Genomic DNA, 17486 nt, shown 5'->3' with positions numbered 1-17486 from the left:
TCCTGATAGCTGGTGAGGCCCAGCAGCCTCAAGTATTATTGGGATGAGGGAGACAAGAAACATGCAGGCGGCCAGTGTGGACAGACAGAGAGGACTTCAGAGAGCCAGAAGTGGCTGGGTGCCTGGTGGCTGTGGGGAAGCCTGTGGTTCAGGGGGCCTGGGGCTGTATAAAGCCATAGAGACTGATGCCCACAGCTGCAGAGCAGTCTGGGAGATGTTCACCACCCAGACACACAGCAGTGCCCCAGACACACCATGGCCTGGCTTTCATTCTGCCGACTCCATCGATAGCCGCAGGAATGTTTTTAAGCCAGGCTGGAGAAAGAGAGCTACTGTTCCTGTCTGTGCAAGGGCTGAGCTGGATGGGATTTCGGGAGTAATTGCCTTGACAGCTTCAAGCATTGGGACTTTGTGAGTTTCCACCAACGCCTTTGCTCTGAACAATCACATACAACAAATCATTTTAATGTGTGCCCTATTTTATGGAGACATTTATAGCCGAAACGTATGAGAATCATTTACTTTTAAAAAAAAAAAAAGTTAAATCTAAGGAGCGAAAACTGCAGGGAATTAAGGTCTCATTTCATGACAGAGAGGATGGTGGCAGATCCCCAGAATGAGCTGATCAAAGGGTAGCATCAGCATCTAAACAGCCCAAATTCTGCATGAACCGATGCCTGCTGCCTTGGGTGGGTCAGCTGAGGGCAGAGCTTTAATCTGATCTTTCACTCACAGCCGCCTCTTGTTCCCACTGAAGTCACTGGGAAGTTTTCCATGGGCTCCCTCGGTGGGAAGGCATCCCCTCAGTGGAGCACCCTTCCAGCAGGATAGCTGGAGGTGCTTTGCCAAGGCTGCTGAGCCATGTGGGTAAACTCTTAGAGGTCCAGCTGAGCTGCCCAGGCAGGGACGTGCTCGATGCTTGTTCTCCCCGAAGGCTCACGTCCTTATGGGCTCTCAAGGCTAATAAATGCTAAGAATAGGCAAGGAAAGGATGACATGGCTGTGTGGCACTGGGAGGTGGGGGATGACCTGACCTGTCAGGAACAAAAGCACTGAGTGGAGATATGGTCTTGCTTCCAGTCCAAAAGCAGTGATCCTGTGAAAAGAAAGTGATGTTTGAAGGGACTGTGGAGCAGCCTGGCTGCACCAGGAACTTGCTGATCCAAACCTCTCAGTAGGAAGAGTCCCATTTACTCCAGTCCATCTTTTCCTCTTGCTCAGCAGTTCCCAGGGAGCCATCCATCATCCACACCATGTGGGTGATGCAGTCCTGGACACTTCCTGCAGGCATCTGTGCATTTTTGGCCACCCATCTAGCTGGGTCTACCAGCAACAACAAAGAGTTGGTCTGTAACACTCAACTGAAATCTTTAATAATGGATGGTTTGAATTCCCAGTCACACCAGTGAAGCCTCCCATGCCTGTCCTCCTGGAACTTTCCATCTTCCTGACTCTCAGGTTGCTGAGACAGGTGGTGGATGCCCCATCCATGGAAACATTCAAAGTGAGGTTGGATGGGGCTCTGAGCTACCTGATCTAGTAGAGGGTGTCCCTACCCATAGCAGGAGGTGTTGGACTAGATGGCCTTTAAAGGTCCTTTCCAACACAAACTGTTCCGTGACCTTGCACTGCACATGTTACAGCTTGATAAGGGAGGAAGGACAAGCTGCAAAAAGCTTGGGAGAATGAAGTTGGGGAGAATGAAGGCGGGCTGAAGTAAGTATGACAGATAGGTGTCCTACACAAAAGCCCCTGGCCCACAGATGGCTACCTAAGGCAGAGAGGGGAAGTTTAAGGGAAAGTTCTGGGGAGCTTTGCAGAACCAAGATCCTTTCTCCATCCCCTAGACATTGGCCCTTCCCTACTTCTGTCTGCATTCAAGTATTTTCTGCCACAACTGGACCAAGCAGACAATGAAGTCCATGGCCTTCACGTTTCTTGCCTCCTTTGGTGCCAGTTTATGCTCTAAGGAGGGCTTCTGCTGGTTGCTCTGAGCTCTCCTCAGCAGGACTCCATCCCTGGCTCAGCTGTGACCTCAACACACTGCTTCTCTTTTTGGGGTCAGGAACAAACGAGTGGCTGACCTGCCTGGAGGACGGTCTCTGGTCGCTGCCCGAGGCCTACTGCAAGCTGGAGTGCGACGCGCCGCCCGCCGTGGCCAATGCCAAGCTCCTGGTCCCTCGGTGCCTGCAGGGGAACCACGACGTGGGCTCGGTCTGTCGCTACAAGTGCAAGCCTGGATACCACGTGGCTGAGAACGCGGTGGACAAGCCCAAGAGGTAAGTCTGTGGCAGGTCTGTTACCACTCTCTCCTTCCTCCTCTTCTCCCAGTGTGAGCAAGGAGCAGAGGTGATGGTGCACTGACAGTCCTGAAGAGCTGAATTGATAGGTAGAAGGCAGAGCGTCTTGCTCTGATCATACAGATTTCTTGAAATACAAGAGGCATTCCTTGGCTTAGGTGAACAAGGTGTAATCTTGTTGTGTATGTTAAGTGCTTTAACCCAAAACATGCAAATTTTCCTGTGCACCTCCAACGTATTTGTCACTCGGTGAAAAATCAAGCACCAAATTAAGTGTTTGCAGACTCCCAGGTAATTAGATGTAGGAAGATGCGAGAAGATTCCTAGAGCTTCTGTCTTTCCTAAAAGTGATGAAATATAGAACAAGGCACTGTAAGAACGAATGGCTGCCTTTTGTCAGGGTTAACATTTTACCCCCTTGCGCCTCTTGGCTAAATTTAATCTCTAGCACTGGCATTTCAATGGGAGAAGATTCTTCCCGATGCTTTGGGGAAAAATTCCTGGTGGTTCACTAGCCCTGCTCAGCCAATATCGCGACACTGGGGGGTAAAGCAGCATTTTGTCTGCGACGCCTCCAGCCGAAGTCCCCACTGGGTTTGGTCACTAAAGATTCCCTGGCACTGGCTGGGTCCTCCCCAGAGTCTTGATTCTAGCCCAGATCAGGTAATTATGTGCTAATTGTTTAATGCCCCCTTCCAGTTTTAATTGGATGCAGACTTCATCTCTACTTTGCTCTGGGGTAGGGTTGTTGTGCAGTGGGAAGCAGTTGCCAAATTTCTTGCCTTGTAATGAAGGAAGTGGTTTCTGTAAACAGCTTTTCACAGTGTTAGGAGCATTTCTTGGGCCAAGGGGAGCTGAGCAAATGATGATTATGGCTGTGATCACATGGACTGCTTTGCAAACTGCAGAGCAGCTTGCATGCCTGTGGCACTTCAGGCACTGGACGTGCAAACAGATTGACTGAGCTTGCAAAGTTAGGCCACCTCTGTCCTGCTGCAGCAACTGCTGGTAAAAAGGATGTCCTCTGGGAGATCCTGGGGCTCCTCTGATGTGTGATTAGGTTCCCTATGGGTCTGAGCAGCTTGTGAGACAAGTCAAGGAAAACTATGTGAAGTGGTTTGCAATTTCATAGCATTGCTTGTTGACATCGCATTTTCACATTTGCTGTTATTATTATTATTATTGTTGCTGCTATTTCATCTGACATCTCTGATGGTGGAATACAAAAACCACATAAACTGCTTTCTTATCGTGCAGACTAACTCCTATGTGAGTGGCCTAATCCCAAGCAAAAACCTCTTCTTGGAAGTGTAAATGTCATTGTACGGTCTCATCTGGAGCTCTGCATGTACGCTCAGCACGAGTACAAACCCCTTGGCATGGTGTAGTAGCTACTAGCCAGTAACTGGGCCAATCAGCTGCTGGATTGCTGGAAATCCTTCTGGTGTCTCAGCCCTGGCAGGGAGAGGATGGAAGCTGCCAGAGTGAGAAGTTTCTTTCTTTGATCAGGCCAGTTTTGCAAAATGTGAGGTGATGGAAAGCTCTGCAAGTGACTGGCACTGGTGGGGTGCAGGTTCCCAGTGTGCAAGCAGGGGCTGAGCTGATGACTGGGACATCAGGTTTTAGGGACTTCTGCTGTCCTTCTGGGTTCAGAAAACTGAATTCTTGATCTATTGACTCCCTGTTGTCCATCAACCCAGCAAACATGAGCCGTGGTAAAGGATTTAGTGCCATACAGGTGTTGATGGGCACGGGGAAGGCAGACTCTGTGTACTATAAATTGAACAGAAGTCAGGCATGATCCATGACTGATAGTGAAGATGCCTCATGCCCACTACCTAGCTCAGCCTTGGAAATATAGTCAAACTGCCTTTGAATTATTCTTCTCTTTGCTTCTCATGTGGTAGCACTACAGTGCCCACCTTTTGCAGGCCTGAATCATGGGTGGGATCCAGCTGTCTCTGTCCAAGCCAAGATGATCTTGGACACAGATGTTCATGCAATTCCCTCACTTCTGTTTTGTTAGTTGAATTTTACTGGAGAAGCAGTAGGGATGCTTAGAAGGTGATGAGATCATAGTTGAAGTTCACTTCCCATAGCATAAGTGGAAGAGCAAGGGGACAGAGAAATATCTGTTGTCTCAGAGAATATGCTTTTCTCTATTAACCTGGGTGAGGAAAGGCCCCCGGGAAATCACTGCTTGTCAACAAGAGATCCTTGAGGAAATACTGGTTGTGTAATCAAGATCCTGACAGAGATTTGCTGCCTTTCTGCTGGCAGCATCATCTAACTGGCAATGCGGACATGAAGGGTAAAGATTCTTTGACTAAAGGAAATATGTTTTCAGCCTGGAGAAGCCACGTGACAGGCAGGTTTCCAGCTGCCAAAATATTTCACTTCTAATCCCAAAGTAAGGGTAACAAGGGGAACTTAACGTATGCATTTGTGCTTTGTGATGGGAGCTCTTTGTATTTAGGCAGGATCTGTTCAAAGGCAGCAACCCACCTCATGGATCACATAAAGACATGAACTGTCAGGGAGAAATGTTTGGCATCACCCACAGCTGCAGCATTGAAAAGTGTTGGCCTGAAAGTCAGGGGTCAGGTACTTTGGGGAAAATGGCCATCACTCCCTCAGTGCTCCTCGCTGTTTCTTCCACCATGAAGTGCCATGAGAAGCAGATCTCCAACAGGAATAGACAAAGCCAGGTTGGATGGGATTTGGAGTAACCTGGCCCAGTGGAAGGTGCCCCTGTCTGTAGCAGGAGGGTTGGAATAAGATGATCTTTAAGGTTCCTTCCATCCCACAACAATTCCATGATTCTATGATAATGTCTAGGAGATCCTTTAGAGGAGCACTTTAATGCTGAGAGCATGGTCTCAATTTGGGGACCAAAAAGGTCAGACCCTGCAGAGGGCTTATTTCACTTGCCCATTGTGGGATAATTCCCTGCAGAGAAGAGAACTGGGCATCTCAAAGCTGCCTTTGTGAAGGGTTGAACCTCTTCTTCTAGCTTGAGGGAATGAGGCAAAGAAGAATCTGGCACCCAGGTCTTTTCAGGCAGCTTTTAAAGTCTCAGCCTGCATTTTGACCAGAGATCAATGGAGCACAGCCCCCTGATGAGCTTTCATGGAGGTGTCAGCCTCTTTGCCTTCTCTCCCTTTTCAAAGACTACAGAGACCAGGAAAGAGGAAGAGGAGGCGGGCGAATGTGGAGGAGAAAATGGGACTGGAAGGAGTTAGCACAAAACAAAGTTCAGAGCAGGCCAAGCAGGACAGCCTGATCCAAATGCATCCCAGTTTAGCAGAGCACTAGGCACATCTGTGGGAGGCACAAAGGCACGGGCCACTCACTGTCTCTACCCACGTCTGGCCCCTTCCAAACAGAAGGCAAACACCTGCACAGGTGTGGGAGCCAGGTAAAGAAAACACAGGCTGTCATCTGGGCTCCCTTGTTACTTCCACCTCTAAGGTCTCCAATGAAGATTTACAGTCCAGGTTGCCCAGGCTGTTTGAAGCACAGCACTGGAGGGTCCTACAACCTGGTGTATCTTTCTTTCAATTTACAAACAAATCTCCCTCTGTCCCCTCTATTCTTTTTGAGGATGTCAGTCTCCTGCCATGGGAGAGGAGGTTTTAGGCTCATTTATCACCACTCCTGTACAGAAAATCTAGTCCCCCCAAAGCTGGCTGCCTCAGGAGATGGCTGGATCCCTGCCAGGCTCCTGCATGCACAGCTCCTGGAGCTGGGTGAGCACTCATGCCTTCACCTCAGATACAGCCCTCACTGGCCTCAGATGCCTTCCCTGCCTCCTCTACAAAGTAGGTGTCTGGTTGGAGGGTGAAGCATTGACTCCAATTTTCCTGCTTCCTTGTTAATCCTCAAGCAATGCCGCTAACCCAGATCAGAAGAAGCTGGGGGAGGGGGGTGGGCTGGAAATTTCAAGCTCCTATGAAGTTGTGTGTATTTACATACATACTTTTTTTTTAGAAGCCTCTGCCTTCCCTTTTTCTGTGAACTGCTCACTTCATAGGTGTGGCAATACCCACATGCCGCCATCTGCCCCGGGGTCAGCCCAGGCCAGCCGTGTTTGAAGTCCCTGCACGGATGCTGGGGGTGGGGTGAGCCTCCACAGCAAGGTGGTCTAGGGGGGTGCAGGTCATGGAGAGGTGTGAGAGGCTGTGCTCAGTGCTGGGTCACTCCAGCCCCACATCAGAACGAGGAGCCCCGGTGAGGATGATGGGGCTGCAAACCACGGCCTGCACCTGTGCAAACTGCGGCTCCCACCGCGTCTCCTCTTGTGCTTAGCCCTTCTGCTCAGGTCTTCCCGGGCAAAGAGCCTCTACCATGATTTGGAGAGCAACAGGGAGGTGCAGTGGCTTCATCAGTTATACCCCAGTGGCCAGTGGGGGAGTGAGAAATAGCGTGTGGCTGGGATGCTCCTGGTTTGTCAAGGAGTTTGCTTAGCACCCAAGGCATCACTTGTTGCAGTGAGACTTCACACCACCTGTTTGCTCCTATCTCCATAACCCCCAGTGATTTACCCCTTGCAAGTCGTACAGCTGGATAACACCCTGAGTACCAGGAAGTTCAAGAAGGAGAAAATGCTACTTAAAGGCTTGGACATCCCACATGGATTAGTACCTCTTGGCATGTCCTTTTGCTCATGTTTCAAGTTGGGCAGAGCAAAGCATTCAATCAGGTTTGGGAGGAGGTAAGGTCTGATGGGGACATCTTTGAAAGGCAGTGACAGTGATCCCCATGGAAAGGGCAAGCAAAGAAAGTTAAATTAGGAATGGAGTAAAACCACAGATGCCTGCGCTGGGATCCAGACTTACTCCTCCTCACCAGCCTTCTAAAACACTATGTAGTTGCAGTTTCCTTAGTCAATTCAAGGCTCCTGCTGTCAGGGTGACATTGCAGCACCCCTCACTGCTCAGGTGCTCAAACCACAGCCATCCTTGTTTCTGGCGTGGGCTGGTGGGAAGATTTGTGCAGAGCTTTGACAGTGGACTTGCTGCATCCCATTCCCTACCTTGCCTGCCTCTGTGTTACCTGCTGGACCCCACATTCACCTCAGCAGGAACCCCCCATCACTTTATATACTCTTCAGGAAAAACAGATCCCTAATTCCTGAAGGCAGAAGGGAGCTGCAAATATTTTAAGATAGGAGAGTGCTTCAAAAAGCTCAAAAATTTCACATCCAGGAATTCCCAGCAGAAGTGTGATGGGGATGGGTACCAGCTCCTGCCTCAGGCCTGACAGAGGGGTGCAGGTGCTGCTCCAGGCTGTGTGACCCTGCACCGTGTGTTGGGAGGCACATGGGTGGCCCCACACACTGTCTGCTGCCTCTTGAAACAAGGGGCAATTTAATTCTTCCCCCCAGGTGTTTCTCTAACCCAGTTACCCCGCTCCACATACCTGTGGCACGCTATAAGCTCCGTAACACGGCGCCTGGAGCCCAGCCTGCTGGCACCTAGGGTGAGAGAGGGCAGGGGCTGGCAGCTGGAGCAGGCTGTCTAGTAAAGAAGGACAGGAGTGGGGGAAAAGCCTCATTAAGGATGGAGCAATGGGCTCTGGCTCAGGTAAAGCCCATCAGGGCGCTGACATGTTCTCTGCTGGAAGAGCATTCCCTGGCCAGCCCAATGCCTCACCGGTTTTGATGCCTCTGTGTAAAAGATGTGGTGTCTCTCTCGCTGCCAAGGAAGGGAGGCTGGAAAGCGGGTGGGCTCCACTCCTGGACTTTTTCTTTCTTTCTTTTCTTGGCAAGTAGTTCGTGCCTGGGCTGTTTTAGCAGCACGGGATGGTATTGGTCTGCTGTGGTACGGCAGCCCCTCGGCGAGAGCGGGATTGACAGGTCTGGCTGGAGTACAAAGAAGAGCCTCAGGAGTAGCTGGGCACAGGCCAGAGGATTTATTGGTGGAGGCAAACTCCATCCAGCAAAGTATGTAGCTACTGGCTGTGGGACAAAGCAGCCCAGGACCCAGAGGGGCTGCCAGGCAGAGAGGAATGGTTTAGGGGCACCACGAGAAGCTGGGAGCAATGGGGTGGTGAGTGCAAGGGAAAAGCGTCCAGCACTCCTAGATCAGTGCAATCCCCTCAATAAGGAGAAGAAAAGGTCCTTGTTAAGTGTGGACTGCCCCTTTGGAAGGACTTGCCTGTGGTGAGATGTGGTTTGGTGAAGGAAAGCCCCACACATGGCAGGTCTGATCGTTATCCAGCAGCAAAGTCTTCAGGCTGCTCCTGACATCTGTGGATGCCTGGTACAGCCCGGGTGGTGTGTGTTTGTGGTGCTGAAGCCCATGTCTGTGTTTCCCCAGGAAGTTCCTGAAAGTCCAGTGCCTGGAGAGCGGGCAGTGGGAAGAGGGTCGCTGCGTCCCCGTGGTGTGTGAGCCCCCACCTCCCGTCTTTGAGGGCATGTACAACTGCACCCAGGGCTTTGAGCTGGACAGCCAGTGTGTGCTCAGCTGTGAGCCACAGGGACAGCAGGTGAGTGTCTGGGGAGAGGCAGAGATCAGCCACACCTTATGTTACAGAGCACCTGGAAAACACAGGGCTCCCTGGGCCCTGCAGCTGCTTGACCATCCCAAAGGCCAAATTCCCTTGTACCAGCGATGAGCAGGTGCCCTGTAAGCCCAAAGTTTTCCTTGCTGGCTACCAGCCGTGGCACAGGGTACGCCACTTCCTGGGAATGCTCTTCTGCTCCTGGGGACTTATCTGGAAAGCAGTGGTCCTAAGAAAGTCGACTTGTTTTGGGAGATAAGGGCCAGAAAGCCTAAGTAGAGGGTCTCTAGTGGGTCTTGGGAGCTGCTGTGAGTGCTTTCAACTGGGATGGTGGGCAACCTTGCTGCAACAGATGTGCTCACCAAGGAGCTTCCCTGAGGTCGGAGGCTGCTGCCTGCCAGCTCTTCCACCCTAGTGCCTCATCCAACGCACAGAAAGAGCCTTGTCAAAAGAAGTGTGGTTGAATCTCTCTGGTGGGATCCGGCAGCAGCTGGAAAACAGTTGGCTTTCTGGTCAGTACACACAGGCTGGATCAGGTGGCTGCAATCCAGCTGCTCTGGGGAACTTCCCTCTGGACTGCCCTGGCAGGAGGGATGTCCTTGCATTGTGCCCCCCTGGAGCTGGGCAGTGCCCAGGCAGGCCAAGCTCGGCCGCTGCGGGCAGTGACCCTGTCTGCTCTTCCTCTGCTTTCCAGGTTCCCATCGTCTGCACCAAGGAAGGCTCGTGGACAGAGGAGTTCAAACTGTGTGAGAGCTTGTGGGGCACCTGCCCACCACCCCCAGAGCTGAACTTCGTGGAGTACAAGTGTGAGCAGGGGCATGGAATAGGTGAGGGCATGTGAAAGCTAAACAGAAAACCAAACTTTATGTTGACTCAGGGCTCCCAGAGAGCTGAAGGTCACAGTGACTCTTCTTCTTTTACCAATTCCCATTAAATCCGTGACAAATATCCTGTTTTCTCTTCAATGGGGATTGCTTTAGCCTTGTTCATGTCCTGACTGTACTCATGGCCAAGACACAAAGTTAAAGCTGGCTCCAGCATAAGCTCTCTCCTTTCAGAAGCAGCAGGGACTTGTCTCTTGGGCAAACCCAGCCCTTTACAGTAATTTTCCTGATCTGTAGCCCTCCATCCCAGCTGAGGTCTCTCCACTTGCTACTGCTGCTGATGTTTGCAGGGTTAATGTGACAGGTCCTAGATAAAAGCCACAAAAGCTGCAGTGACAATTGTGTGTAACAGGGCACTTTCACCAGATGAGGGACCACATCATCCGTTTCTTTCTGCGGGACTTGAGTCACTTTATGCTTTCAGGAAAAGCTGCAATGCTCAGGCACAGTTGTTGCATCTTGTCTGGCATCCCCTCGGACAGGGTGCTCGAGCAAAGCCTGTATCACTCTGAACCAAACACAGCAGTCATCCCAGTCTGATCAAACCAGGCTGAGGCGAGTCTATATAATGGCAGGGACTGCTAAGGTTAAGCTTTGGACAGATCTGATGTCAGGCTGGGCTTAAGGCTGAGATCTACCTGATTTTCCAAGATGGTTTTTGCAGCTTTTATTCGTCATGGGAAGGCAGTGGGAATTCTGCATGGCAGAGAAACTATGAAAGATGCTTCCTAATATGTCAACAAACATCTCATAGCATCCAGGCCAGACTTATTTTCATGCTGGGTCCCATGACCAGCCATGAAGCTGTGAATCTGTCTCTTAGGTTGTGTTCAGTTTTCCTCTCATCTGGGAGAAGGGACTTGAGCACAACTCCTGCAGGCTCTTGGATAGTTCAGGATTTGGAGAAGGAATTGCTATTCCAGGTTGGGAGGAAAAGGGTCCCCTCTACATCTGTCAGTACCCTCAGTGAGGAACCTGAAATCTGGGTTGGTGCCCTCCTGTAAAACATCACTTCCTGGTTCCCAGTTTGGTCCTCAAGGCTCTCTCCTCCCCCAGGTGCTGTGTGCACACCTTCCTGTGTCATCCCTCCCAGTGACCCCGTCATACTGCCCAAAAATGTCACTGCTGAGACAATGGATCACCGACTGCAACCCACCAGAGTCCAGGTAAGAGGAGAGATGGATTCCTCTAGCAAGGGGGTTGCTGGCAGTATAGAGAGCAGCCCCCCTCCTCTCTATCTGGTATTTTAAACCAAAAATATTTTTGCCTTGGGTGAAGAAGGGTAAGACTTGGAAAGACAAGCTACTGCACAGCCTCCTGCTCTCCCATACCAAAGTTCAGCATAAGTTACCAGCTCCCAAGCCAGCTTTCAAGGACTTGTAGGATACCACAATAAATGAATTTTACTGCAAGAATCCCGCTGATTTTTCAGGACGTGCTGTGTGCCTAAACCTGCTAAGCTGCTGATTATTGTCAGCCAGTGTGCCGGGAGAGCAAAAGCTGCCCCTGGCACTGTGTGAGGAGCCTGGGTCCCCAGTTACCTGGCAGCAGAGATGCAAGCCCAGGCAGGCATCTCCCTGCCAAGGAGGAGGCAGGGCACTGTCAGCTGAAAGGTATCCCTGGCTGCCAGGACTTGCTGGCCAGCCGCTTGCCTCTGCTGCTGGAACGGGGGAGCCTTTCCCTCCCCATCTCTTACTCACTTTGTAGGCAAAGCAGCTCAAATAGCTCAAATAGTTTGGATCCTCATGGCACGACTTTCCCAAAAAGCTGCTGTGCCGGGGTAATATTTCTTAAAATAAAAACGAGATGCATAAGGAAGGAGGTGGAACAAAGAAAAGCAAACAACCTTCACAGGAGCCAGTGCTCCCATCCAAACGCTCTCGCCTCCTCCTGGGAACCCACAGGAGGCCCAGCATCGTGCCTGTGGATACTACTGAATCAGACCCACGGCGGATGGCTGCCGGGGGGGTGAGGATGCCTGGGCTCTGTGGGATGGTTAAGCACGAGCCTTGGAAGGAGTCCTTGCCTTTGAGGGATCGGATGGCTTGGCCCATGGAGGCAGTGGCGTTCGGCTTCCCTTTCACCACTGCTGTGGGCTTTCGTGCAAGGGAGGCATTTTGCAGAGAGGAGGGGGGAGGGAGAGGAGACGTTATTTTAAGAAGCAGCGCTGCCCCTTGCCAGGAGCTCTCTCTCTCTGGACCGTCTTGTTTTCCTCTCTGCCCTGGCTTCTGTCTCTGGTCCCCACTTTGTCCCCCAAGTATCCAACAGTTTTCTGTCCTGGGAGCTGCTGTGCTCCTGAGGTGATGGAGAAGATGAGGAGAACAACACATGGAACTGCAGAGGCCACTCAGGGAGGGCACAGTCCTGTTTTGCATTCAGGTCTGATTCATTGCATCCCACATCCGAGCAGGTTTGTCCCTCTGCCCTTATTTCCCAGCCTGGAACATGAGTATACTAGTATGAGTATGCTAAAATGGCATCCAAGTTGCACAACAACCACATACAAACCACCCCAACAAGGTTGGGATGCACAGATCTTCTGGGCTGAGTGGGAATTGGTGAGCTCAACCAGCATCCTCAGCCTCTGCCCCATCAGGATGGCTCTGTGTGGGTCTGCTCTCCCTGCACCACCTGAGCATGACCAGGACCTCATCCTGCTCCAGCCCCATCACGGTCCTGACCAAAGATGCAGCAGAAGGACCTGCAGCAGCTCTGTGTGGGCACAGCTGCCCCATCCCTAGCTGCTGTGCCACCTGGGAATGCTGGAGCTGGTCTGCCTGCCACTGCAGATGTCAAACAGGAGGCTGGGAGAGAACATACCTACCCCTCTGTGTGACTCCCGTGCTGCGAAGGGCATCCTAGGACACTTTCACAGGCCAGACGCTGTTTTATGGGGCCTCAGATTTCAAAGCCTGCCTGAGCTTTACAAGGAGGAAATTGCATGTGCGGTGGGGCTTTTCTTCCCCCTGTGTAATCATGAGTGTTCCCCACAAACCCCAGCTGAACGAGCGGGACGGCGCGTTCCAGGGCCGTGAAACCGAGCCCTTCACATCTTGCTCTTGTGTCCATCTGGCTGCAACAGCTGAGTTTGTGCCTCGTAAATACCAGAGAGAACCTCAGAGTGACCGTGAGTCTGGTGTATCTGCTCCAGGTCAGGTCTGGGGAGATGAGTCCTTCCAGGACGCAGTTTTTGGAGCCTGAGCAGGCATCAGTGGGTCAATTGATGTCGAGTGATGACTGGCTGAGCCCCCATCCTGTATGAACAAGAAGCTTGTGAATCCAGCATTACATGGGGAGATGCTGGCAGACTCCAGCCTGTCATTGTTTCTGCAGCAGCAGCACCTGGACAAGTCAGACACTGTGTGGAGGCAGTGCCATCTAAACCCACTTCTCTGGTGGTCCCTGCCATCTCCCTTGGTCCTTTTCCAGTTTTGTATCACTACAGGAACATAGAATCATTAAGGTTGGAGAAGACCTCCAAGACCAAGTCAAACCAATATGCATCTGCATATCCACACACGTGTGTGGGGGGGTGGTGGCCTCTGCCTTGAGCAACACACCCTTGTTAGTGGGTGATCCAGCTGCAGGTGCCCTGGGTTTGTTGGGCCTCAAAGGGTGCAGCGACAGTCCTGGGGGGTGTAACTGCTGTTCTGCCCCACAGAACAGTGAGCAATGCAGTGTTGTAGGAGACCCTCTAGCTCCAGGAAGCACTGGTGGCTGTTTCCCTCCCTCTGCCAACTCGCCTAACAGCTCTCTTCTCCTTCCCTCCCAGAACATTGTGTGCACGGGCAGGCTGCGGTGGTACCCCGACCCCTCCGCCATCCACTGCATCCAGTCGTGTGAGGTAAGCCCTCCCTGTCCCCAGCACGAGCTGCCTGCCCCTTGCAGGAGAGCTCCTGGCAACGAAGACTTGCTCCAGCACAAAGCCAGATGGCTTTGCCCTCGTGTTTGCTCTGAGCTGGGCCAGGTCTTGCTGGATGAGTGGAGATAAAAGAGGAAGTGTCCTTGGGTACGGTCTCCCCACAGCCAAGGGCGATGCTGGGGAGCAAGAGCTGCACAATAACCCATTTCCTTGCCTGCCTGCTTCTTGGCCAACCTGGGAAGAATATTCTAGCAAAAGGATTTCACTGGCAAGGGGTATCCCCCAAAAACCCGAGCTGACTCCAAGCTGAAATATTTCCTTAACCAGAACCGCAGTTCTAGAGTAACATGGGTCCAGAAAAGCCCTGTGTGACTCACGCGTCCAACCCAAACAACCAGGATTTCCAGCCTTGTACATGCAAAACAAACTGCTCCTGAAGAATCTGCAGACAAAGAATTCCTTGCAGAAATTGGTTAGCCACTCATTTCGCTTTGAATAATGACCAGGCAGGAGAAAATCATAGGCAGCCTGGAGTCGGTTCGCAAAGGAAATTAAAAATAGGCAGTCTTTGTCAAGCACTAGTTGTTATTATGATTGAGGATAAAAGGAAAAAGTGGGGGAATTTTGGAATGTTGTATGCTGAAAATTTGGGATTTTTACCAAAAAGGAAAATGTAAATGGAGTTTGCACACCAAAAATAGCTTTGGGTTTTGCTGATTATATTTTTTTATGTGTTCATTTTAATGCGAATGATTGCTTTTGCTCCCCGGTTCTGCCTAGCTCAGCTCTTTGTCGACTGAAGTGTGGGAGAAAGGGCAATGCTGCAGGGGGCATGTCCCCAGGAAGGAAACCTCATGGTCTACAGAAGGTGCAGCAGTTATTTCCCGAACTCATGGCTGTGTTGTGCGTGTCTGCTGCAAGACACAGGCAGAAAGAGTAGGGGAATGAGGTGCTGTGTGCTAGAGAGTTGTTTGGTGATTGAGTGCCAGAGGGTAGTGATGGATCCTCCGGCGTTTTGGGAGCTCCAGGTCTTCTAAACCACATCTTTTAGCTCAGATCTGGAGTAACATATTTGAAGTGGGATGGCTTATGTGGAAGAGCAGCCCAGATGGTTGTGGTGATCATCTCTGTGGTGGTTCTGTGAGCAAGGGAGAACTTCGCCTTGTGCTCTCTGGGAGTTGGTCCTTCCAAAAAATAAGCAGATGGAGTGTGAGGTAGTCCTTCTTCCCTTCCTATGTGGCTCAGGGGACAGAAAGCTGGTGCTCCCTTATGGTCAGGTACACCAGATTGACCTGTGTTTCCTCCTCTGTAGTCCCTGCTCCTCATCTTGGGTCTGTGTCTTCAGTGAGAGTTCCTGTAGGGAATGATGAAAAAGGCTAGCTTATTTGTGTGTGTGAGAGAAGGACACTGACTGCTTGAAGTCCCAACATCTCACTGTAACAGTTACTGTCTTCTCATCAGCTACCCAAACATGGTCATGGCCAACATGACCTCTTTCTCTTCCAGTTTGCTGGTCACTCCCTATTCTTAGAAAGCAATTCTAGGCAGCACTCTTGGCATACAGGAGGTTAAGCAAGACAAAATCTGTCCCACTAGAAGATGGAGAGAGAGTCCATGCTCTCCATCACCTCTGTGGACTTTTTAATGCTTTTTCTGCTTTCAATTAATATTTCATCAGGAATGACCAAGCAGTCAGTACATGCTCTTCCATCTGAGGTCTCACTAAAGCCCTGTACAAAGCTTCCTTGTGCTGGAAACATCTCTTTTGATGGGACACAGGACTATATCTGTTGTTCCTGCAGTTGCATCAGTCTGGCAGCTCAGATATCCTGAGGTCAGCAAGTACACCCAGATCTTTCTCTACCTCCTTTGTTCCCAGCTGATGAGTGCCAGGCTAACAGCAGATGTTTTGCCATCAGTACAAGAGGTCGCCCTTCAGTTTTATATGAGCGAATGTCATCTTGTTTCTCTCTCTAGTCCTTCAGGTCATCTAGCTATTTGTTAGATATCCTGATCCCCCTCTGTGGAACAGTGCCTTCTTCCTTGTTAGCAGTTTCATCAGTGCAGGCCTATTTTTAAGGTCACAGTCACTCGCTGTAACACTAATGAAGATTCATCCTCAGATAGTTTCTTTCACCCTGATGCTCCCCTTTTTGATACAGCTTGCAGCCTCCTCCTCATCCCTGTTCTCCTCCTCCTCACCTCACCCATGCATGTCTGATTATTCTTTTCATTGTGTTTCCTCCTACAGTGCTGCAAATTGTTAGGGTTGAACCAATAACACAAATCCTCCTAGATAACTTTTTTTTTTTAAAACTTGTGTTTTACAGTAGTCATTGTCTTGCCAAAAAGAATAACTCTTACCAAAAGTGTCTCGTTCAAACTATTGCTCTGGAAGCTGCTACTTGGCACTGGGAAGAAGGGAGCTGTTATCAGTCTCCCCATTTGACCACAGAAAATGCCCTAAATGTTGTTTCCACCTCATCTGTGCTGGCTTCCATCCTCATTCCTATTCCTCTCCTGCCCCCATCCTTGTGACCATTTCACTTGGAACCCAATCTGTTGGGGGATATGGAGGAATATATCAGATATATCAGACAGAGGGAGACACTGCATGGTGCCCCCCCACCTCACATGGTTCAGCTTCACTGGACATGTCCATGGGACATCTCAGTCCCAGGTTCCTCCTCGTTTCACAGGAATCCCTCAATGGAGACACCTCCTTTAAGAGCTCAGACTCTGCCATCCACTGGGCAGTGAAAATGCTATTCCAATGGACTGTCCATGTCAGCTCAGGTCTGAGTCACCCCTTGGAGATTCCGTTGTCTCCCCATTGACTGCCAAGTGTGTGTTGGATCAGGAAGCTTTCTCTTCTGGATGCCTCAGTGAGGGGAACAACCCTACATAAGAGAAATCCAGGCCACCTGGCAGCTTGTACCGTCTGTCCCTAGTGGAGTCACTTCAGGCCGGGGCATGGGAGTAGTAGCCAAGGCTCAACCTTCCCAGCCCCAGCTGGAGCTCTGCCTCACATTGGAAAGTCCAGGTCACCATGCAATGGCATTAGAAGGACTCTCGCTCATCATTATCCTACGCTGGCGGTGGATCAGCCTGCCTGCTCATCCCTCTCGCTCCTCTCCCCACCTCCCTTCTCTTTCCATTAATCTGGTCGTCCATCTGCCTCCCTGTCTCTCGCTGTGCCTTGCCAAGTTCCCCAGTGCAGGAACAGCAAGGCACATATTTTGGCGAGGGAGGGAGGGAGGGATGCAAACCCTTCCAGGAGCCCATCAGGAATACGAGTTAGTGCCGAGCGCGCTTCGCCTCTCGAGGGCCAGCGGAACATCTCGTCCCCTGCCATCAGTAGAAAAACAGATGGTGGCACCAAGGGAGGGGGCTTGGGGCTGTGGAGAGAGGGGAGTGGAGGAGGAGAGAAACCCCTCCTCCCCACCATGCATTGGGAGGAGGTGGTTTTGGTCCTGGTGGTGTGTTCAGCCGCCATGAGGGAGGGGTTTGTGGTATCTGGGGCACATTCTAAGCCATTCCCAGGTGACCACCTCTGATAAATCCTCTTCCTGTACCCTAAAGCAATTGAGGCCGTTGACTTCAGAGGAGAAGTCAACAATCAGTCAGTACAGCAATCCAGGTTGCTCCCTTGGACTATTCCTGCCATGGTCCAAAATAGTCTGCCTGGCCATGGCTGTTATAGAGCACCTCCTACTCTGTGCAACACTCTATCCCTGTACCCCTCTACCTCCCACCACAGGGACTCCTGTGGTTCATGTTGTGGCTGTGGTTTAGGTGCAAAAGTTCACGTACTTTATCATCATCGTGCCTACCCAGTGTTATTCATAGGGCGGGGTAACCACTGCTATGCTGCTCCAATGCACTCAGAGGAAGGCAGGCTGCTCTTGCAGGGATCAGAGACAGTGCTGGGCAGGG

The 17486-nt window shown here is 51.1% G+C and overlaps 1 protein-coding gene across 1 annotated transcript in view; it reads left to right on the top strand.

Moving 5' to 3' along the window:
• The window catches only part of PAPPA2 (pappalysin 2), an 88662-nt gene that overhangs the window by 59286 nt on the left and 11890 nt on the right, over positions 1 to 17486 (top strand). The window contains exons 18-22 of the mRNA XM_017815651.1: positions 2066 to 2279; positions 8621 to 8789; positions 9499 to 9631; positions 10745 to 10854; positions 13461 to 13532. Of these exons, the coding sequence (XP_017671140.1) occupies positions 2066 to 2279; positions 8621 to 8789; positions 9499 to 9631; positions 10745 to 10854; positions 13461 to 13532 (698 nt within the window). The remainder of the gene's footprint in view (positions 1 to 2065; positions 2280 to 8620; positions 8790 to 9498; positions 9632 to 10744; positions 10855 to 13460; positions 13533 to 17486) is intronic.

Source organism: Lepidothrix coronata, unplaced genomic scaffold, assembly GCF_001604755.1.
Source record: "Lepidothrix coronata isolate B3197 unplaced genomic scaffold, Lepidothrix_coronata-1.0 Scaffold52, whole genome shotgun sequence".
NCBI lineage: Eukaryota > Metazoa > Chordata > Aves > Passeriformes > Pipridae > Lepidothrix > Lepidothrix coronata.
The sequence above is the reverse complement of the archived record's forward strand: the minus strand, read 5'-3'. Positions and strand labels throughout refer to the sequence as shown.